The 21,591-nt window shown below is 60.0% G+C and overlaps 7 protein-coding genes across 7 annotated transcripts; 2 read left to right on the top strand and 5 right to left on the bottom strand.

Moving 5' to 3' along the window:
* Positions 1-248: 248 nt before the first annotated feature.
* Positions 249-3,877, top strand: BDZ90DRAFT_262221 (hypothetical protein; the record flags this gene model as incomplete). The annotated part of the gene is made up of 3 exons (XM_025508461.1): positions 249-1,158; positions 1,246-1,664; positions 1,733-3,877. 3 exons carry the CDS (start codon positions 249-251, stop codon positions 3,875-3,877), a joined length of 3,474 nt encoding a protein of 1,157 aa, XP_025360186.1.
* Positions 3,878-4,017: 140 nt separating this feature from the next.
* Positions 4,018-4,468, bottom strand: BDZ90DRAFT_223313 (ribonuclease T1; the record flags this gene model as incomplete). Its single annotated transcript, XM_025504572.1, has 2 exons — positions 4,018-4,264; positions 4,347-4,468. 2 exons carry the CDS (start codon positions 4,466-4,468, stop codon positions 4,018-4,020), a joined length of 369 nt encoding a protein of 122 aa, XP_025360187.1.
* Positions 4,469-5,119: 651 nt separating this feature from the next.
* Positions 5,120-6,128, bottom strand: BDZ90DRAFT_210984 (alpha/beta-hydrolase; the record flags this gene model as incomplete). The annotated part of the gene is made up of 2 exons (XM_025504091.1): positions 5,120-5,909; positions 5,989-6,128. Coding segments are annotated over 2 exons (930 nt in total), but the record flags the coding sequence as incomplete, so codon positions are not given.
* A 1,098-nt stretch (positions 6,129-7,226) lies between these two features.
* On the bottom strand, positions 7,227-8,978 carry BDZ90DRAFT_228305 (hypothetical protein; the record flags this gene model as incomplete). The annotated part of the gene is made up of 4 exons (XM_025504802.1): positions 7,227-7,778; positions 7,854-8,104; positions 8,184-8,836; positions 8,932-8,978. The coding sequence occupies 4 exons, from the start codon at positions 8,976-8,978 to the stop codon at positions 7,227-7,229; spliced, it is 1,503 nt and encodes a 500-aa protein (XP_025360189.1).
* A 1,527-nt stretch (positions 8,979-10,505) lies between these two features.
* BDZ90DRAFT_68734 (hypothetical protein) lies at positions 10,506-11,368 on the top strand. Its single transcript, XM_025509777.1, has 3 exons — positions 10,506-10,695; positions 10,788-11,155; positions 11,179-11,368. The coding sequence occupies exons 1-3, from the start codon at positions 10,665-10,667 to the stop codon at positions 11,284-11,286; spliced, it is 507 nt and encodes a 168-aa protein (XP_025360190.1). The 5' UTR covers positions 10,506-10,664; the 3' UTR covers positions 11,287-11,368.
* On the bottom strand, positions 11,333-13,330 carry BDZ90DRAFT_243106 (putative CYB2-L-lactate dehydrogenase). Its single transcript, XM_025507422.1, has 2 exons — positions 12,933-13,330; positions 11,333-12,853 (listed from the first exon to the last, which is right to left on the bottom strand). Exons 1-2 carry the CDS (start codon positions 13,068-13,070, stop codon positions 11,450-11,452), a joined length of 1,542 nt encoding a protein of 513 aa, XP_025360191.1. The 5' UTR covers positions 13,071-13,330; the 3' UTR covers positions 11,333-11,449.
* A 554-nt stretch (positions 13,331-13,884) lies between these two features.
* Positions 13,885-18,509, bottom strand: BDZ90DRAFT_262227 (LAG1-DNAbind-domain-containing protein; the record flags this gene model as incomplete). Its single annotated transcript, XM_025508462.1, has 2 exons — positions 13,885-15,560; positions 15,635-18,509. 2 exons carry the CDS (start codon positions 18,507-18,509, stop codon positions 13,885-13,887), a joined length of 4,551 nt encoding a protein of 1,516 aa, XP_025360192.1.
* Positions 18,510-21,591: the final 3,082 nt, after the last annotated feature.

The raw sequence follows: 21,591 nt of genomic DNA on the forward strand, positions 1-21,591 counted from the left end.
AGCTACCCAAAGATATACGCTTACAGCCAACCTCAACCTCGTCCCTTCGCCCGCTCGCTCATGTCAACCTCGTTCACCTCGGGATCTCGATACGCACGTTTCATTGACAGCTCCCACTGCTATTCCTCCTACTCTGAACCGTTCCCGTATCTCGTCAAGTAAACGTCGACAGGCAGAGAGTCCAAACTTCCTTCATCTTCCGTCGCCGCTAGGGCTTTTGCCCTATCGTCCCCATTACTCTTGCAGCGATGCCGCCCTCCAGTAACAATGCCGCGTCGTCGGCTGCCCCCATACACGTACCAAGGGCGACACAGTCACGCCTCAAAGATGCTCTCTCGCGCATACGGGCCGTCCTGGTCAGCAACAAGGCCAGTGCAGTCGACCACGCCGAGGCAGACAAGGCAATCCGCATACTCCTCGACGATCCAAATGCTGTGCCTCCAACCCACACGACGCAGCCGGAGGCTACCCAGCTTGCAGCGCAGATTGCGCAGAAGTTCAACGCAGACCTCGTCGATGTCTGGCTCAAGGAGATGGACCAGGGAGATGCAACTAAATCCGCCCTCTTGGTAGGCTTTCTTGCCCAACTGGGCGAATTCCTCGGCGCTTCAGCCATTATCATGGAGTGGTGGGACCTCGTACTCCGACCAGTCCTCAAGGATCCTTCTGCATCCGACCGTACCGCTGCAAACGCGAGACAGCTCGCCGTACTCGCTGCATCCGCTGTAGCGTCCAACGCCTATCAGGACGAGCCGGAGCCTACTCCTTCCTGGCCTGCCCCGGCAGAGCAGAGTCAGACGCGTAAGGCGGGCGATGCGCCCTACCCAAAGGCGTCGACTGAGCCTACCACACCCAATCGCAAGAGCAGTTCGACGCTCAAGGGCAGTCCAGCCACGACGAGACGCTCAGCCCCCGCCGCAGACATGCATCGTCGCTTCACTCAGCGTCTGTTTGACCTCTACGTTCAGGAAGCATCGGCGCCGTTGGGCACAGATGAGGATGATGATGAGAAGCTGGAGGCAGTCGATCAGATGCAGGCATCTACTGCTAGCCTCGAGTCGAATGGGACTGCAGAAGGACTCAAGCACTCTTACCTCTGGCACGCTATCCAGCCGGACAATCTGCAGCCTAGCGACGTGGCTGCTACAGCTTGGAAGGGTGGGTGCGCAGCACCCGCGGGCCGAAGCAGCGTAGCATGGCAGATCTTGACTGACCTCATCGACCTCTTCCCTCTCGCTCCACTAGGCAACCTCGAAGCCATACTCATTACCTTCGGGCAAGGTCGCCCCAAGGAGTTCTTCCATCACCTCTCCTCCTCCTACGAAGAGCCCATGCATCGCATCCCCATCCTTCTTCTCCTCACTATCTTCACTCGCCTCAGCAGTATTCACACCTTCCACATCACCTCGACCCGCCTCCCGCAGGACATTATTACCTCCCTGCGCTTAGACACATCGACCACCCTCGTGTCGTTGTGCATCACGGCGTTGATAATACTGATCCCGCAGATTCCGAATTGGATTGCCAATGGCGGGGCTGGCGGTGTGCCGATTTTGCTGTTGACGTATGCCAGGATCGTCGATTGGAGGAAGTTGGGGCCTGGTTGGGAGCAGAGGTTGGGAGAGGGAGAAGAGATGGAGAATCTGCGCAGGCAGCTCGACGAGGTGAGCAGGCGCGACGAGGAGCGAGAGTGACCGCTTCTCCACTGACCTTACGACTTGGGCCTTGCTAGGAATTCACCGAGATGGAGCGCCTTAGCCGACGCCTCACTCTCCGTCCAGAAGTCAAATGGCGCCGCCTCGAATCCAAAGTCGACACCGACCACACGGGAGATCCGGACGCGCTCCGCTTCTTCACCGTCGTATACGGCCTCTTCCCCTGCAACATGATCCGCTTCCTGCGCGCCCCCATCGACTACCTCCGCAAGGCCAACTGCGTGCCCCTTCTCGACTCAGAGTGGGAGGACCTGATCGATGAGACGAATTTGCAGCTCCGTAGCGAGCCGATTCTCCGTCGGCACACCTTGCACCCTGCGCTCGTCGAATTGACCGCCGAGAGAGAGATCACGGACAAGCAACGTTGGATCCATCATGACGCGGCGGACACGACTGCGGAGTGTATTAGCTTGTCCGTGGAGAGCTGGCAGGGTCACCGCGGGGCGCAGACGCCTGTGCTGAGCGATGTCGTCTTTGGCGCGCGCGCTTCTGCCGGGCAGAGTGCGAGGGGATCAAGATCGGCCTCGCCGCGCCGTCTGATGAACTCGGAGCACCGCCAGGCTGCGGCCGACGATGTGCTCTCGGCATACACGGAGTTGCGCTGGGGCGGCATGGCGGCGAGACGTCCCAGCACCGGGGGAGCGGCGCGAGGCTCGCCCTTTCACCGCTCTCTCACGGTGGGCAATGTTCGCTCGGCATCAGAAAGCCCGGCCGGCCGCAGTCGCATGCCGACGATCACGCCTCTCAATGTCGATCAACCCTCACAAGCGGCTGCTGCCCTCTCCAGCCAGCTCAGGCGCAACCAAGCATCTGCGCCAACCTCGCCCACCCGCTCGAGCAGCTCTCGTCGCCCCTTTTCGGCGTTCAGCACGATCACGGCCTCCAATCTGCCCTCCGCAGCTCGCCGTCTCACAGGCATCGAGACTCCTTCCTCGCCCACCACACCTCACTCTGAGCTGCCGGCCTCCTCATCGTCGTCCTCAGTCCACGTCGACCAGACCGACCGTGCTGCCAAGTTGGAAGTCTACTCGGAGCTCAAGTATCTGCAACGAGAAAATCTCCTCCTGCGCAACGAGCTCAACTTCGAGCTCTACCTCAAAGACCAGCATCTCCGTCACATTGGACACTTGCATCGTGATCGCATCAACGACACGCGTCTGGAGGCAGAGAGGCAGAACCTGTACCAGACGGTAAAGCTGCTACGCTCCCAGCTTGCGGCCGTGACGGCGACGCAGGAGCGACAGCGCGCCGAGCAGCAGACGACGAAGGCTCGTCACGCCCAGTGGGAGGCAGAGCTGAACGGCAAACTGAAGCAGTACCGCGAGGAGCGCAAGACCTGGAATGCCGAAACACGTGAGCTGCGCGCCAAGATCGAGGAAGGAGTGGCCACAATGGATACCCAATCGAAGCGCCTCGATGAATCTTCGGCCGAGCTCTTCGAGCTTCGCACCCAACTTGAAAAAGCTGCCCCTCGCCTCGCCCGTCTGGACCAGGTAGAGGCACGCAATGCCCACCTGACGCGTTGTCTCGCGTATTGGGACGATGATGTCAGGCGATTTGAGGAGCAGAGGAGGGAGATGGAGACTATGCTCAGTCGATGGAGGGAGATGGAGTTGATTGTGAGGGCCAGCGAGGAGGATCGATACAGGATCAGTGAGGTTGCGGAGGCTCGGGGAGCGGAGTGTCAGAGGTTGAGGAGGGAGGTCGAGGCGATGCGACGACGAGGGGCTGCCGCGGCGTCTGATACCGAGGCTGTAGAGCAGCTGCACGAGAAGACGGCGGGGCTTGCTGAGGGGCAGAGAGACGTGCAGGCTGAGAAGGAGCGATCGACGGAGTCCATGGACGTTCACACGAACAAGGCACTACAGCGTCGTGTCGAGCAGCTGGAGGCCGAGCTGCTAGCTCTGCGCGTAGCTACCGAGGGTCGCAATGCCGCTCCGGCGGCCGAGTCAGCCACAGGTGAGGGCGCGAATGAGGCAACTTCAGCCGCCTCCAACCTTGGCGCCATCGGGTTGGCTAACCGCAAGGAGCTCGAGGAGATGATCGCGGCCGGTGGGGTTGAGAATCAGAGCGAGAAGGAGGATGGCCGCGACGAGGAGAAACAGGATGTAGAAGGAGAAGTGGAGGAGCAAAACGCTGAAGAGAAGAAGGATGCGAGGTAACGAGCTTCGCGGATTGGAGGAGCAACGAACATCCAAACTGCACCGTAATCAAATTGCAATGACCTGCTCTCACATGACCGCGACGAGCGAGGCAGTAGTCACCCAGTAGCCTGCAGCTGGTCCTCGCGCTATCCAGCCCTCTAGTAGCGGCACTGCGCAAAGCTATTGTCGCTCGTGCTTGCATGGTACACCACGGCACAGAACTCGCCATCCTCGGTGAAGATAGCACGGTAAGCCCCAGGGCTGCCACCAGTGAAAGCGCGATTGTTCTCCAAGGGGAACTCGAGATAGTCCGAAGCGTCGTTGCAGGAGAGGGTGATGTGCTCATCGGCGTATTGGTAGTAGGCGTGAGGGTAGCCAGAGGGGGAAGAGCCGGAGTTGTTGTCGCTGTGTTTGGGTGGGGGGGGATGCTGGGTCAACACGGGCAAGGAACAGGGGCCATCAGAAGCATGAGGGGAGGTAGACTTACTTGACGCCCGTGTTGATCGCCGTGTTGATGTCGCTGCGGCTGAAGGTGTGGCCTCCGCAGCTGGCAGAGTTTGGAATAGAGCCGTACGCCCGCTTGACGATAGGGGAGGCAGAGACTGTCATAGCGGCCACGGCAGCGGCAAGGACAATGCGGAGGGAGAACATTGCGACGAGGCGCGGATATGAGAGCGATGCGAAGATGAGAATGAGAGAGAAAAGAGGCGGGCTTCTCAATCGACACTGACGCCCCTCTTGTATTCTTCTCATTGCCCCGCGCTCACAGCGATAACACGTTCTCCTTCCCCGCAACGTGCTGCTCCCTCAAGCGCAGGCCATTTAAGCACCTCGCACCTCGCACCTCGGAACAACCGGCGGCAGGAGCTGCGCCGGCGGAGGTGATGGCAGGAGCGACGCCGGACGAGGAAGCGAGGGCTGGCTTGCAAAGCAAACCTTCTCTCTGAAGGGCAAGGGAAGCTTGCGACTAGATCTTGCTTGACGGAGCAGAGCTGGAGCTTTGCCTTGTCAATTTTGATCAAGTGACATCTTTTATGGTCATCCTGACCCTTCAGAGCTTTTCTCGCTCAGTCAGACGCTCCCCACGCCTCGCCAGCATCGCATCAAGTAGTCTCTCTCCCTAGCAATTTGTGCGAGGAGGCCTAATATTCTGCAAACTCCTATGCGGTGACTGGCATGACAATACGACCCAAGGTGACACGGTTTCCAGGCTGCTGCCATCATGCTTCATCAGCACCCCGTCGTAGGCGCCGTCTTATCGAAAATTCTCGCATAATCCCTCAGTAATGGCTCACAACGCGGCTTGTACGTATCCGGCTGATTCGCATTGATCTGACTGAACACGTTCGCATCCTGGAAGTGCAGCTTGTCCTCCGCAGTCAGTGGCGGCGAGGCCAAGAGAAGCGAGCAGTCCGTCGCCCGAATCGAGGCAGGCTGGGCCATGCGCGTCGGGCTGGCCAGGTGGGCCTGCAAGATCTTGAAGACAAAAGAGTTGGTGAAATGCTGAACATGCCCCATGACGAAGGCAGGGCCGCACACGTCTTGCAGGCGGACGTTCGTTGCGCCGTACAGGTAGGAAGTTGCCGTCTCTGGTGTGGGACCCTCCGGCTGGAGAATCTCATCCGTGGCGGAGTAGACGGACGTAGTGGGAATCTGAGCATTGAGCCCACCAGCGTTTGCGAGGGCTGTGACGAGATGACTGCCGTAGTTCTGCTGCCAGACGGCGGGTGTGGCCGTGCCCAAACCAGTGGTGATGGCTATTGGAGCCAATTTGGTGCCTTTGAAATCACCCGCCATGGAAAAGTGACTGAGAGCGTTCTGGCGCGCGGAAGGGTAGAAGGCGTAGGCCCATTGGGCAATCAGATTACCTTGCGAGCCGCCGATTGTGGGAACTTTCCTGCTCGACTCGGCGCGTAGGAGCTGAAGGGCTCGCACGAGGTACTCGACGCTGATCTGGATGTCGGCTTGTGTGTGGTTGATAGGGTTGATGTAGCACGGTTGGTACCCGAGAGAGGCAGTCATCGGGACTTGTGAGCGGTCGTATGCCTCGCTGTGGTGCCGAGCGTGGAGGATCAGGAGATGATCAGAGCGGCATATGCTAGTGACCAGACGAAGCTCCACAGGCTCACCTGCCATTCGTGCCTGTACCCGGCACGAGAAGGATGGGGTTCTTGATTCCCTTGTACGATCCCCCCGGCTGCCGCGGACATTGAAGCGAAGCAACCAGGAGGTGATCTGGAGTCACAAAGGGAGGGTCTCCCGCGGGAGGGCTTGGAGGGCGAGGGTGAGGATGAGCTGGCGCTGCCGTGACATCTCGGCAGAGAAGAGTGTGCACGATGAGCACAAAGCAGGGCAGTGACGCGAAGAAGGAGCGCATGATTGGCGTTGGACGTCGACATTCTGGCTTTCATTGCTCGACGTCCCACTCTTATTTGTGACCCATCTTCAACGCAGGTTCAGGGCAACTCTTCGTCCGCACAGCCTGCTTGCACTAAGCACACAAGGGCGGAACTCATGCTGGAAGGATGATGATGCTGACGAAACGCCGTAAGATCGCCGTAAATGGCAGCAGTCCAGACCTCGAGGGAGGAAGGACGCTAGGCACAGGCACAGGCACAATCCTACCAATAGCTCTTCGTCCCCACGCGCACTGGCCGCCAGGCCTGTCATTGTCGATCCAGATGATCCGCAAGTCTTCGACTCCACAATTGGCAACGGAGTGCCGCCGAAAGGCCCGATTGAGCAGCCAGGGCACCGCCACCAATACGGACCTGCCTTGCCCTCCTTGCGCTCCCAACCCCTGGTCCGCTTCTTGCGCGGAATCTCGTCCGCCGGTCCTCGTGCGATGTTACTATCGATGGAAGGCCAGAGCCAAGGCGACGTGCAACAAGATGGGAATTTCGGGGCCGCGGAGTTGTTGAGGTGGTGGTCAAAGCGCTCCGGATGACACTAGCTTGGGCCGGGCTTGGCGAGCCGGTGTGCGGAGGACCACACAAGGAAAGCCAACTTTAATAGGCGAGCTGGGCCTGGACACCCCGCGGCGGAGGCCGAGGCGAAGGAGGTCAGAGCGTGACCATGTCTCTAACGACAATATTATCCCCTGATCGGCCTGGTCTGGGAAACTTGTCATTGGCTGTCCCAGTTGGTGGTCTTGGCTTGATCGCGCAATGGTCACGTCGCGTCTATCGCGGTATGGCATCGAGAAGCGGTATCTAGACTGAAAGACGGCTACTTTCATGGTATCTCGCGACGAGGAAGGACACGTCAATGGCTTCGAGCCAGTTCTTCGGAGCGCATGGTTCATAAAGAGGCTCGATAGAGGACAAATACGTCTACTTGGTATAAGCGATTACCAGTATGCACGTATTCAAACGACTTCGTCGAGCTCGTCCTGCCAGCAGTGGTGCGCGCTGACGAGGTGGGCCATGACGGTATCCCAGTCCCACGTCCCCAAGCGGTAGAAGCCCCTGCAGTGCTCTCGGGCGCAAGACGGGCAGCTCTTGACCTCCTCGTGAGAGTGGGCCTCGAACCAATGCCGACAAGCAAATCGCCTCTGCGACTCCCCCGCTTGCTGCCCCATCCGCAGCCCTGTCTCCACTGCGTGGAAGCACGCGACGTCCCCCTGCGTGCACCGACGCAGCTTCTCCTCTCGCATCAGCCCCTTGAGCCTCTTGGCTTCCTGCGGGCTGGGGACTGGGTCCTCCGAAGCCCTCTTTGAGCTCGAGGCGCTCGCTCCTCCTCCTCTCCCCCTACTGGATGATGGTGCCGCTCCGCTGCCGGCCCCAGATCCACCCACCGCCTTGCTGCCCCTCGCCGCCGACGAGCCCGCCTTTGCCTGCTTGCCGTCATCCAGGTCGACGACGACGCAGGTGTCGCTCCTGCTCAGAGTCGGCTGCTTGCCGTTCTCCGGCCAGACGACCTAGGCAGACAGGTACTTGGTGGCTGGCCCATCGCTTGGCAGCCTCCTCCTCCAACCAGCCGCAGGGGTGAAGACCCAGCCTCCCGCCTGCTGGAACATGTCGTACCTCCCCCGCACGTCCCGCTTGAACCAGCTTGCGAGGGCATTGCCGAGACGACGTGACTCCCCCCTCCTCAGCCACTTGACGAAGTTGCCCCAGCACTTGACACTCCCGTCGAGGAAGCCGAAGAACTCCTTGCTGCTGTACGCCTTCCATGCAGCTTCGAATTTGCCATTGTCTGCGGCCCACACGTAGAATTGGGCTCGCGACTCTCCGAAGATGTGCTCTGCGAGGAAGGGAGACGGAGGCACGGCTTGTCAGCGTTGCAGACGTGGGTACTGTATGATGGGGGACGACATACTCACGCAGGGATCCCTTGTCGTTGGCGACTGAGTCGTCGCCGAGGAGGTAGATCCGATCGGCCATGTTGATGATTGGCCTCACGTCCTCGTACAGCTTGTGCCGGCGAATCTTCTTCCCAGCTCCATCGACCTCGACCAGCAGCCCGGCGATTGCATTGCCGGTTTTCCACACCAACCAAAGCACGTAGGGCTTAGCCTCACCAAAGAGATGAGAGGTCTCGCGCACCAGATCGACGGCTTGGCGGTGGAAATCTGTGTCTGTCTCTGGCGACGGGTCCCCGGTGATGCGCGCGAGGGCGACGTAGAGCTGCCTGTCCGGCAGGCCGGCCGAGCGCAGGACGCCAACATGGTCGACGTAATTGGGGGGAAGAGGGATGGAGACCTTTTGCGCCGAAGGGGAGGAGCCCCGGACCTTGACCTCTCCGGGGACGTCGGCAGCGGCGATGAGCGCTCGAGCAGCGTGGTATAGCTCGACGCATTGCTTTTGCTGCCCGGGCTTCATCCCCTTCTTCGCCTTGATCTCCTTTAGCACCGCCGAGGGGACAGACTCGGCGGTGCGTTGCTCTTGACGGTGAGAGTCTGCGGACGCCAGGTACTGCACGATCTCCGGGTCGTCGATCTTGGCGCCTAGTGCCTTCTTGATGGCTTGGAAGGCGCTGTCACCCGGAACGCAAGGGCGTTGCAGGGAATCCTTCGTTCGCCCACTTTCTTTGTCGCTCCTTTGTGCTCAGAGTCCGAGCTCCTGGCTCACGACGATGACGACGACGATGTGGACAATGTCTCCTTCAGCTCCTCCATCTAGGTCTACACCTTTGATTCGAGGTCCCTCCACACTACCGCGGAACGAAGTCGAGACGGTGGGGCCAGCTGCCTCGCAGAGATCGTTGACCAAGTCGCTCAAATGGCTCGAGTCTTCAAGGCCTGAGCATTCAGCGGAGTGGGACCCCTTTTGGCTCTCCTGCCGGCGTCGCCATGAAGTTGAGGGGCGGTGTATGACGGTGCGAGGAGATAGCAGACAGCTGTGAGTCAGTACTGGAAGCAGAATGTACTCAAGTGAGCGCCACGCGACTCACTTTGGATGTCGCTTGTCCACCTTGTTGTTCATGTGGGGCTGAAGAAGTTCCTGCGTTGCGTCTTGGGTCAGATAGGGCGGGCGTGGCAGCATACAGGGTCGGACACTAACGTTCACTTGCGCTCTTCCTCGCTCCTGCACTCCCTCTGAGCAGCGGCTATGGCTAGTCCGATATCGATCCCGAACATATTTGAGGATCCGTAGCGTCCCAGTGGCCGTCGCTTATGGTCTTCACTGAGGGGCATGACTTTAGGCTACTCGGGACACCGCTGCTCAGCAGCGACTCCAAGTCAGTCTAGAAGATTGTCTCCAGAGTACAGCAGCTTCGCTCCCAGCGTACAATGTCTGCAGGTGCTGGTGATGACCGCCAGATCCATTCAGTTTCTTGGACATATCCCAGACGTCTGAGCTTGTGGTGGCTATGATGAACCTGTCAACGTGAGGTCGATGCAGAGGGGGACCGATCTGCTTGGTGTCGTTGGCGAGCAGGCAGTCTCTGGCCAATACGAGGGCATTGAATTGCTCCTGCGTCCTGTGAGCGAGGGTCCTGCCCATGCCGATGTTGACGAGACGACGATGATTGGGATTGATGGGGACGAGAGTTGTGATAGCTGACTTGACGGCATCGAGTAGCCGCGACCGCTGTCACCGCTGCCACCGCTGCCACCTGGCAATCTCGGCCCATCCCTCGCAGTGCCTCGAAGTCATCATCAGCCGCCGTCCTGGCCCTGATAATGAGGCACCCATTTCCCGACGTGTGGTCATCGTCCGCGCCCATCACTTTGCCGCGTGGGCGGGGTCATCACACGTGAGGGTCGGGCGAAACGGGGAAGAGCTGGTGCTGAGGGTCAAGACGACTTTGCTGGGAAGGATGAGGGTAAGATTGGGCGACTGGAGTTAGTGGATTTTGAGGGGTGCCACACGGTATGAAGGCCTTCTAGCTTTCAAGGCGAGCCGCTAAGAGGGCCGAAGGCGTCGTTGGAGCTGTAACTGGTCGATCCATGCTGGTACGGCCACATCGCCGATCCAGGGCTCACGCACTCTCCGCCAACCGGACTACAGTACGGTAATTGCACATTCTGATCGCCTTGATCTGCAAATGCTGCTTCTGCTGTCGCCATTGGTAGTGAGTACTTGCTTCGATCGCAGGATGGCCACGCTGCTGCTCCAATCCGGCCATGGCACCGAGGAGTAACATCGAGGTCTAAAATGCGGCGTCGCAAGGCTGCTGCAGGCTTACGCTCTGCCCGCCCCGCTTGTGACGCACGCTCGCACGGGTCCACGACGGGTAGATTCTGCGGGGACCCGACGCGGTGAGTGGAGAAGCGTCAACAAGGCTTGCCATCCTCGCCATCATCCTCACACCTCTTAAGAGCCCTTCCAACCACATTTCTACACTTCATATCGCCGCCATGCCATCATCAAAGGGAGAGCCTACCGACCGTGAGCCTGAGAAGCGCCGCGCGACGGTTTGGCGGCGCTACCGCGTGACGCGTCCAACTGACCCTCTCTCGCCTTCTACACCTTCTCCGCAGCTCAACTTCGAGAGAGGATCAAGGAGCAGATCAAGAAAGAAGCTGGTGGCGGCTGGGCTGCGTGGTGTGGCGCAAAATTAGCCAAGGAGTATGAACGACAAGGAGGTGGCTACAAGAACACGCCAGACAATCCCAACAAGCCGAAGAAGGGCACGCCCGAACCCAAGGAGGGGGAGAATCGCGCCGCAGGCGGAGCCGCACAGACGGCCAAGAGGGAGAAGAAGGAGGCGGAGGGTAAGAAAGGAGATGGGGAGAAGCCAGACAGCAAGCAGAAGCCCTCCTCATCATCCGCCCAGAAGAAGGACGCCGGCAAGAAGCGCGAAGCCAGTGCCAAGGCCGATGGCGCCGAGGAGCCCAAGGAGAAGAAGGCAAAGGCCAGCAATGGCGCCAGCAAGGAGGCTGCCCCGAAGGAGAAGAAGGCAAAGGCACCTGCCAAGGAGCCCACCAAGGGCGAGAGGCAGCAGCCCAAGCGTGGCGCAAAGAAGTAAGCTCGCGATGAGAGGCGTCAAGACTTGTTGTACTTTGTTGTCTATACACGAACAATCGCTCGCTCAATTGCAATGCAAACTATACTCTTCGTAAGGTTTGGCTCATGGTCATCGCATCGCATTAGAGTCCTTGATCGCTATCATACATATCCATCACGGGGCACGCATACACGCCTACAGCTTCGAGTTCGCCGGGTCCTGACCAGCATTCTGCAGCCCACCGGGGATGTTCCCTTCATCTGCGCCGCCGACAGCCGTGTCCAGCCTCTCATAGAGGCTCCTACCATGCGAAGCGGGCACCGAGCTCGAGTGGAAGCCAAGGGCGCGCGTGTCAACCATGTCTGGCGTGATCTCAGCAATCGTCCTCGCACCGAGGAGACGCATAGCCATCTCCATCTCAGCCTTGAGGATGTTGATCGCTGCGAGCGTGCCCTCAGCCCCGTATGCCGAGTAGGCGTAGAGGAAGGGACGGCCGATACCCACTCCCTTGGCGCCCAGAGCAACAGCCTTGAGCACGTCCGTGGCGCGACGGACACCTCCGTCGATGAAGACCTCGAAAGTGGAGCGCCACAGGTTGCGCTGCTTGAGCGCGGCCACAACCTCGGCGAGAATCTCGATGCCGGACGGCGCGTAGTCGAGTTGCCTGCCACCGTGGTTCGAGAGCACCACACCGTTGAGTCCGGCCTCGGCAGCCAAGACTGCGTCCTCCCAAGTCTGGACACCTTTGAGGACAATGGGCATCTTGGTGATGGAACGCAGCCACTGGAGGTCCTCCCAGTTGAGCGAGGGGTCGATGAAGGAAGAAATGGCGCGAGCGGCACCCTGCGAGCGGTCAACGTTGTCCTTGTTTGAGTTCTGGACTTGAGAGCCAGTGTCGTCGAACTTCATGCGCATGTCCTTCTCGCGGCGGCCCAATTGCGGAGCATCAACCGTAACGAAGAGGCCCTTGACTCCACGGTTCTCGGCATGTCGAACAATCTTCTCAGTGATTGCACGGTTAGAGTTGACGTAAAGCTGGAAGAATTGAACCTGCTGGTCGTGCACCTTGGCGTCGACGATTTCATCGAATGAGCATGAAGCAAGCGTCGGGATCATCTGAATGAGACCAGACTTGCCGGCCGCTACGGTCAGGTTCTTCTCTCCATCCGGGTGTCCAAGACGACCAAGCGCAGTCGCGGTGATGTAGATGGGCATCGACGTCTTCTGACCGAGCATGCTAGTGGCAAAGTTGACCGAAGAGACATCGCGAAGGATCCTCGGACGGAACCAGACTCGGCCGTATGCGTTGGAATTCTCGCGCATCGTCACCTCGTCATCTGCACCCGAAGAGTAGTATGCCCAAGCGGTAGGCTTGAGAACTTGGCGAGCAACGACTTCAAAGTCGTAGAGGTTGAGGCATTGGTCGAGGGGAGGAAGCTGTCCGGGCTGGAGCTTGGGCTTGTCCTTCTTTGTCTCCTCGACGACCTGAATCGTGTCCTGCCTGACCTCGCCAACCATCTTGTCCGGCGAAAGGTTCGTCTCGAGGGTGTTGGGAGGGTGGATCGGCTCGTAGGCCTCAGTGGCGTCCTTGCCGCCGTACTGTCGCAGCGGGATATCGAATATGTCAGCCTTTCGTGCACCCATCGGCTTATCTCTTAGCTGCTTCTCGTCGCCTCACCTTGTACAGGATACCAGCGCCACCCGGGTGCTCCGGCGCAAATTCGGTCAGATCCCAAGCCTTGCCGTGGATAATGACCCACAGCGAGTCCTTGCCGTTGTGCTTGGCGACCTCGGCGCCGTCGAGCTGCTTGGACATGGTAGAGAAGGGCGGTGTGATTAGTGGGAGCGGATGAGACGTGCGTTGCTGGGTGAAAGTCGTGAGCGCTAAGCTGGTGGTTGCGGATGCGCGGTGCTGGGTGGCAAGTGGTGGGTAAAGGAAATGTCACGATGGGGAAATGCGGGGTCCCTCTTATTCTCCTCCACGACCATCCATGCTGCGTTTTGCCGTCTCGTCTCGCCTCTTGTCCATCACCGATGTCCACTCGACTCGTTCGGCGTTCCGATCGCAGGCCCGTCCGCTCCCCGCAAAGCTGATGCGAAATCAGCGCGAGCGCAGGGCCAGAGGGGCTCAAGTCCAGTCCAGCCGTCTGTTCCGGGCCGTCAAGCCCGCACGGCAGCGTGGCAGCGTGGCAACCACGATTGGCTCGCTGAGCTCACAGTGGCCATTGTGTCGTCAGACGATGAGGGGGGCTCGCGGTGAATGGTCTTATCAATCAATTGTGACACTGTTCGTTCGCACAATGAAGAGAGCGTGACGACAGCGTGACAAAGTGGCAGTTGCCCATCGCCACGCAGTAACAAGACGGAAAAGACGAAGGACAAAGGGCGAAGACGAAGACGAAGACGAAGATGCGAAGGTAAAGAAGCGAATGCGAACGGCAGTTGAAGCAGAAAATGAACTAGGGAGTTGGGCTGCTGTAGTAAAGGTGGAAACAAAAGTAGGTCCAAGCTAGATGATGATGATGGTGTTGTCGGTGATGCTTGGATGGTCTGTTGGTCGTGGCGATGACGTTGGTAGTATACAATGGCCGCCACTGTCTCTCTCTCTCTCCTCTCCTCTTCCCTGCCCTTCACGCCGAGTAGATACACTCGCTGGGGAAGATGACGCCATCCTTCCTCACGAGAATCACGGGCAGCCGAATGGTCGGCACGTCGAAGCCCTCCGACGCAGGTGGTGGCGGCGAGCACAGCAATGTATCTGAGCTCTGCAGCTGGACGGTCGTGGATCGCCAATCGCCAAAGTAGATGTAGAGGTCATCGGAGAAGTTCTCGCCATTCAGCGTCACGAAAGGCTGCCCGCCTGGCTCGTTGGATGGTGCCATGAAGGAGTGCAGGACCGGCAAGGGGGTGACAGATGACGAGGGCGCGGGCGTAGCAATGAGGTGCGCAATGCCTGAGTCGGGCACGTTGGTGGGCGAGCCGACTCCTCCTGCCAGGCGGGGTGGGATATAGAAGGTGTGCCGCGCAATGTCTGTGCCCACGATGGTCCACACATCGGAGTCTGCGATGTCGACGGTCCATGCCGCCCCAGAGGGAGCCCCTACGGACGACTCAGAGGCAGAAGCAGACGCGGGCAAGCTGCTCGGCCCGGCCATGTCCAGGTCAGAAGACGTTGAGCCTGACATCTGGCCACCCGCAGCGGCCTGTTGCTGTTGCTGCCACTGTCGCGCTTGCTCTTTTTGCCACTCGACCATAGATAGCGACTGGCCACGACGGCGTCCTTTGCCAGGCGTAGAGGCGGGTCCTTTGCCCTGCGATGGGACGATAGACGACGAGACTCGGCGTGGACGCTTGACCTTGCCGCCGTCCGACGACTGCTGAGGAGATGCCTGCTGCTGCTGCTGCTGCGGAACCACGTACGGCGAGGGCGGTACGAAAGGTCCGCCTGGCCCTCCGCGTCCGGACGTCTGCCTCGATTGAGCCATCGACGAGCGCGTCTGCGCAGCGGCATATGCAGCGGCGAATGCTGTAGGGCTCGGCGGCATGCCAAAGTTGGAAGCCATCTTGAGCGTCGCCTCTTGCTGCGACTGGGCTGGCGTCAAAGGCGTAGAAGGCATCGAGTCCATCTGGCTCCACACCCATTTGCGCTGCTCGAGCGGGCGTCGCATGCCGACCGACTCATTCAGGCAGGCCAGGAACGGTCCGCTGGCACCAGGCGTCGATGGCTCACCCGTCGCCGTCATGGATACAGAAGGGGCCGGAGCATCCGGGTCCTCCACTACCTCGAGCGCAATCTTGTGAAGCTGCGAGACCGGGTCACCCAACGCCTCTTCATCGGAAGAGCCAGCAGCCGCAGATCCGCCAGTCACCGTTGTTGCCTTGTCGACCTTGCGAATCACCATGATCGGACTGACGACGGCCGTGTTGAGGCACTGCAGCACGATGCGCTGATTGTAGTGAACCGTGGGCGCCGGTGAGCCTGGAGGAACTACCATTGCGCTTGGCGGTGGCGGAGGGTAGCCCATGACGGGTGGCTTGCTCGGTGGCACGTTGGGGTCCGTGGCCTTCTTGTTCGGGTCGACGAGGTAGACGACGAAGGGGTCCCAGCTGGTCATCTTCGCAACGAAGCAGGAGGGTGGGTCTACGCGCGAAGGCGGGCCATCATGCTGCTCGAGGGTCAAAAAAGGCTGACCGTCAGATCCCTTGAACCATGTTGGAGCGCCAGACACGCAGAGATAGCGCGTTGAGACGGTTTGCGAGCGCAAGCGGTGGAAGAGCGACACGATAGAGCCATGTTGTATGCCGACTATCGAAGTAGAGGACGGTCAGATGTCAGCATCGCCCTGCCTCCCTCACTTTGCGCCCTGGCGCACGACTCACGCTCCGTATTCCTGTTGCTCTGCCTCTTCTTACTGGGCTTGCTGATAATCTTAATCGGTTTGCTTGCGAACGTGCCCAGATGCACTGCATCGACAGGGCTCTTACCAGGCACCGACACGCGCACCAATGTCTCGCAGCTGCGCCTCTTCTCATCCACGTCGGTGATGTAGAGCTGCTTGCCGATGCAGCGCCCCGAGACAGCCATCTCAGACGATGGATTGCCCACGTCGATCAAACGCCCGCTGCTCGTCGCCCACTCGAGGACCCCTTCCTGGTTGTTCGTCTCGCCGCTCATACCAATGTTGACGCGAGGCGGGATCAGCGTCGTAGGAGCGCCACCGCCGCCGCCAGTACGCTGATTGGCTTGCAAGCCCAGGACGCTTGGGTCTTTGCAGGCGTGCCACCAGCTGCTTCCGATTAGCAAGACCATGGGCGGCGGGCACAAGAAGCGCTTTTCTGCGCCGTACGACTTTTGTGCTACTTTGCTCGTCATGATGAGCACCGTCCTCTCGCCAAGACCCAAGCGACTCGGGCTGGTGATGTAGTGGCGAATCATCTCGTCGATGAGCGTCTCGAATGTGTCTGAGCCGGACGATGAGGGGTCTCGTCGCAGTCGCTCCTCCTCCTCGCTAACATTCATCGTAGATAGCTGCTGATACGTCGACGGTCTGACGGCAGGCTTATAGCGGCGCTGTAGCACCGTAGGGGCTGACGGACCGCTGGGCTGCTGGCGCTGAACCTGGATCTGCTGGTTGCTGTTGAGCTGCTGAGTAGCGAAGAAGCTTGCTCGCTGTTGCTCGAGATCAATCTGAGGTCGCTGGAGCTGAAGCTGCTGCTGCTGCTGCTGCTGCTGCGATGTACGACCTCCTCGACCTCCAGCTTTGCCTGCCGGTCCCCGAGATGAGTTCAGTTGCCCCTCCTCCTCCTCTTCCATGATCGTCGGCGTCGTGCCCTGAGGATGTTCGCGAGACGGAGCGAGCTGCGTATTCGCCATTGCCAGGGAAAGACGAGCCGCTTCGCTGTCTCGCGACTGGGACGGGTGTTCTCCCATGCCGCTAAACTGCTGGTGATGTTGCTGGTGCTGATGCAGGCCATGCGGCCCGGCTGAGGACGAAGGACTCTGCGTCATCATGCCACCTGCGAAGCTCATCTCGCCTCCAGGACCGCCATATCGAGAGAAGTCTATCTGGCCGCCCATTTGGCCGCTCATGTCCTGTAGGAAGTTGCCGTCGCTTGAATGCGATCTCCCTGTCACTCCGCCCAGGAATGGTGGGTAGCCTTGCTCGTGCTTCAATCCCCCTGGCGGCTGGCCCATCGTGCTCGACCGCTGATGCTGGCCAGTCATCGGCGAGCCACTCATGCCGCCATCGCTACCATTGATAAACTGCGAAGGATTCTGCTGATAGCCAGCGGGCGACTGGTGAGATTGATTGCTGCCATAGACTTGCGAGAGCGTCGAGCCCTGTAGCTCAAGCTGGTCGAAGCTACCTGTCGAGCCGACTGAGAGCGACTCAGTTTGTAGGGGATGTAATTGAGGCTGCTGCTGCTGCGGCGGCGGCGGAATGCTGCCTGTGCTGCCTGATGCTCCCAGGACGCTAGCCTGCCCCGAGCTGCTGGTGCTCGGCCGCTCGAACTGCCCACCACCCCCAGCACTGCCACTGGCTGACATGGGCACGCTGCCCGAAAAGTCACCTGTCGTTTGTGATTGCTCTTGCTCGTAGAAGGGCGGGAGCATGTAGTTGAAAGCGGGAGTGGCATTACTGCGCAAGCCCGAGGGCTGGTCCATCTGCGGTTGATTGGAGAAGTCGCCCCGAGGAGTACGGGAGTCTGCAGGCATGGGCGTGTACTCGAGCGGAACGTTGCTCAGATCGCTGGCGGCGTTGCCCACGCCACCTACTTGTCCACCATTGGTTCGAGAGTCGGCTGTGAGATGCAGAGGTTCTGGGCGTCGTGGTCGTTGGAGCGATGCTTGCGATCCTGCGCCAAAGGCAGATTGACTCTGCTGTTGCTGCGCATTGAACCACGCCAATGCATCTGCGCCTGGGCCCGACTCATGCTGCGAAGGCGGTTGCACTGACTGCGGACCGAGGAAATGCGTCGACAAGCTGTCAGGACGGGGAAGGAAGAGGAGCGCGTCCTCGTCCCTCGATCCTCGTGCATGCGCCTGCAGATCGTCTCGCGAAGATGACGAGGAAGCCTGCGATGATGCCATCGATGCAGGTGGCTGCCAGCTCGGATTGGAGCCTTGGTGAGGCGTCTGCCAATGGGGTATCGAGGGCTGCTGAATCGCTTGCTGCGATGAACCGGCGCCTGACGGATGCTGCATCCAGCTCGTGTCGAAGTGCGGCTGATGCTGCTGATGCTGCTGATGCTGCTGTTGAGCCTGGCCCGGAGGCTGATTGATGCCTAGGCCATGGAACTCTTGCGGATTGAGGTCGAAGTTGGCGAATGCCCCCTGGCTGCTCGGGTCATGGTACCACGCCGCCTCGCCGCCGCCGCCGCCGCCCATCCTGCCATTGGCACCTGCCTCGTGCGGCATCGCTGCTGCGGAAGAGGACGAAAGTAGCGGATCAAAGTCGTTTGGCGGCGCAGGATGCCTTATCTGTGCGTAGGAATGCTGCTGGAAGTGCTGAGGATGAGGATGAGGTTGGGCATGGGGGAGAGAGATATACTGATCGCCAGACATGGGCTGGGAGGAGGGGCCTGGCTGCTGGAGATGCTGCCATTGAGAAGTATGGTATCCGGCTGGAGGCTGTCCTTGCCAAGGAACTGGCTGTGCTGAACCGGAGCTACTACTTCCTTCGCCTCCTCTCTGTCCCCAGCCTGCAAGCCCTCCTCCGCCTCCGCCGCCGCCGCCGCCCTCGCCTCGCTCCATTGCCGCAAGGCCTTTCAAAGTAGGGTCGATTCTACGACGTTTGAAAGCGGGTAGGTGATAGCCGGATCAGCTCGAGGTTGTGGATAGCTGTGCGAAGCCGGCTGCGAGCATCTGAGGTGGTTCGTCGCCTATGGTCGATAAGATGTAGCCAAGAGAGATCGGGAAGGAGAGCGAGTCTTCCTCCTACTAGCTCGATCGGTCAAGGAACAAGTGAGATCGTCCTCTGGCAGACCTGTTCGCTAGCTAGCTCGCTCCTTCGCTCGCTCGCACGATATGGACGGCGGATCTGGAGTTCCGAGACCCGAACGACACCCTTGACCTGTCGATGGAGGCAGGCGTTGGCGTTGGCGTGAGCTGTGCGTGAGATGTCGCCCCGCTAGCAGCTAGCGGGAGTCGCGGGTGGTGGTCGACTGAATGCGATGGTGGACGTTGCCGTTGCCGTTGCCGTTGCCTTGGGCGCTGGCGCCGGTGCTAGCCGCTGACGCAGATTGCTGACGGGGGAGAGGGTAGCCGTGCGTCGTGCGTTCGTGCGTGCGTGCGTGCGTGCGATGCGTGCGTCGTAAGGCCTTCTTACAGATGCACCACGGAGCTATGTTTGTTGCTGCAGGACTAAAGTTCTCGGGCTGCGCGTGGGTCGGGTCGAGTCAAGTCGAGTCGGTTCCACAAGTCCCAGTACGCCTTGGCGTTGTGGTGGTTTGTCGCTTTGAGGTGTTGATGATGCTGAGTGTGGTGTAGCGTGGTGTGCCGAGCAAGAGTGGGTGTTGAGATCTCTGTCTCTGCAGGGGCAAGGCCGACGACGACGACGACGACGACGACGACGACGACGACGGAGGGGGGGCGGCGGCGGCAGTAAGCCGACCGAAGACTTGCTCCTCGCGCAGCAATCAGAGGGAGCGAGATGATGCGTCGAATCCAAAATAGAGCTCTGCGATAGATGCAGCACGGCGACCTTGGCAAGGGAGCGAACGGATCTAAGGAGAGGAGGATGGGAAGATGGAGAGATGGGAAGAGGGAAAGCGAGAGCGAATGGGCAAAGGGCAAGGGGCGGGTGGAGTGGGGTGGGAGAAGGGGGAGAAGGTGTCAGTTGGACGAGTTGATAGTGGCCTGAGCCGCCAGTCATGTCCACCCCAAGGACGGACGACGTTTCCGCCCTCTCGCTCGCAATCTGCTCGTGGCCACTCCCAACCCGCTGCTGCTGCTGCTGCTGCTGCTGCTTAATCGTCGGATACTCAGAACTCACCCACTCACCTACCTCCAGCGCTCACTCGCCAGACGCTACGGGCGATGGTTGGTTGGTTGATGTGGCTGAGCTCGATCTTCACAGCGGCCGCCGAAGAGCCCGCAGGACGTCGAGGCGTCGTCAAGGAACTCGGGAAGTGTGTCGATGTCCTCACCTCGAGGGAGAAACGAGGGGTGAGGGGCTGGGCGCAGCTGAGCCGGCAGCGCAGCGTCGTGCAGGAAAAAAGAAAGTGGGCGGGAGGGGACTGGCTGCAGCGCGGTCCTTGGATCGACCTCGTCTAGACGGGGAGCGAGAGGGAGGGCAGGGCAGGGCACAGAGCAGACGAATTGAGGTGAACGGGTGTGGCCCACGAGATCGAGGTCTCAGCCAGCCAGAGGGGAGCCAGAAGGGCAGCACCACCGACCAGGGGAAAGCAGCACGAGCAAGCACCAGCAGCGACGATGACGATGTCGTCCTCTCGTAAGCGCCCAGTGATCCAGGTGGTTGAATGCAATGTGGCCGGCGAATGCTCAGACCAACGTGACTACGTCGTAGCCGTACGTCGTTCGTACCAAGGGAGTGATCGTCGTCGCGCAATCACGAGAGCCCAATCAAAAGTATTGATGCTCCGCTCAGGTCTCCTCCGCTCGCAGGCTCGCAGGAGGGTTCAGAACGACGGATCAAGGGGGCGTTGTCGTCGTCGTCCTCCTCCTCGTCGTCGTCGTCCTCGTCGTCGTTGCGGCCGGCGTTGGTTGGCCGGCCGTTCGTGGCGTGGAAAGAGGTAGGTGGGTTCGGCGCTGAGGTAGATTGCGCCCACAGAGAGATCTAGCCTCCGATCGACGATAGCAATCGCAGGTCCCAGCTTCTCCTCGTCGGGCAGGAGGGGTCGATTCAGAAGAGCAAGGACGGGCAAACCTGGCGTCGGCGAACCTTGGGAACAGGGTGGGGTGCGCCGTTGGAGACGAGGCCAGAAGTGCGACAAAGCGGCTTCAAGCCAAATCGTCGGCGGAAAGAGCGATGCGGATGCAATGTAGGTGTTCGAGAGATAGACGAGGTCAAGCTGAGACGAGGTTGCGTTTGGCTGACTGACGCTGACTGGCAAGCTGGACGTGGTGGCGTGCAGATTAGGGAGTGTCGGTCAGGCGAAGCTTTGTGCGTTCGTGGGGCTGGGAGAAGGAGCTGGTGGGGTGACGCTGGTAACCTACCGACAACGGCATTGCATCACCCTCAGCACAGCAACCACAATGGCGCATCCGCACCCGCAATCGCCTTCTTAAATTGCGGCGAGCGCCCGTAAGTGACGCCCAATCCAGTCCAGCCACCCTCGCGAGGGCAAGACCATTGCGGCCCTGACGCCCATCCGTTGAATCTTCGTTGCCCTCGCCCTCGCCCTCGCCCTCATTTCCCGCCCTCACACACACTCTCTCTGACGTTGTCAGCGCGAACGTTTGGCTCGACGCAACGCCGAGAAAAAATCCTGCCTGATCACCTTCCCGCAGCCGCTGTTGATCGCGATGCAGTGAAGTCTAAAAGCGACAAACCCGACTGCTCACCGGCGGGCATGCTAACGATACAAAGTTTGATTGTCAGCTGGTCATGACGAGCCCTGCTAACACCGTGACCTCGTCTACAGAGGCGTCATCTGTCAGCGTGAACCGTCACATACGTGCAGGGACCACGCAACATCGTCCAGACTACGGGCATAGCTAGACGGCTTGACGCTTCGAGAAGCCGAGAAACTCCTATGTCGTCCGATCACCACCCCGCCTCTGCCAACGATCGCTGCTCCGCCGTACCATTTCGGACGATCACGCTTTCTTGCGCTGTGTCAATGTGATTGGCTATTGGCTGAAGGCGTTGAAT

This window comes from Jaminaea rosea (genome assembly GCF_003144245.1).
Source record: "Jaminaea rosea strain MCA 5214 unplaced genomic scaffold BDZ90scaffold_14, whole genome shotgun sequence".
NCBI lineage: Eukaryota > Fungi > Basidiomycota > Exobasidiomycetes > Microstromatales > Jaminaea > Jaminaea rosea.

Excerpts from the sequence above, each read along its gene's own strand:
- BDZ90DRAFT_243106 (XM_025507422.1), bottom strand. The coding sequence starts at position 13,070 with ATGTCCAAGCAGCTCGACGGCGCCGAGGTCGCCAAGCACAACGGCAAG. Across the intron at positions 12,854-12,932 it reads GCGCTGGTATCCTGTACAAG|TACGGCGGCAAGGACGCCAC; the intron begins GTGAGGCGACGA and ends CCGCTGCGACAG.
- BDZ90DRAFT_68734 (XM_025509777.1), top strand. The coding sequence starts at position 10,665 with ATGCCATCATCAAAGGGAGAGCCTACCGACC. Across the intron at positions 10,696-10,787 it reads AAAGGGAGAGCCTACCGACC|CTCAACTTCGAGAGAGGATC; the intron begins GTGAGCCTGAGA and ends CCTTCTCCGCAG.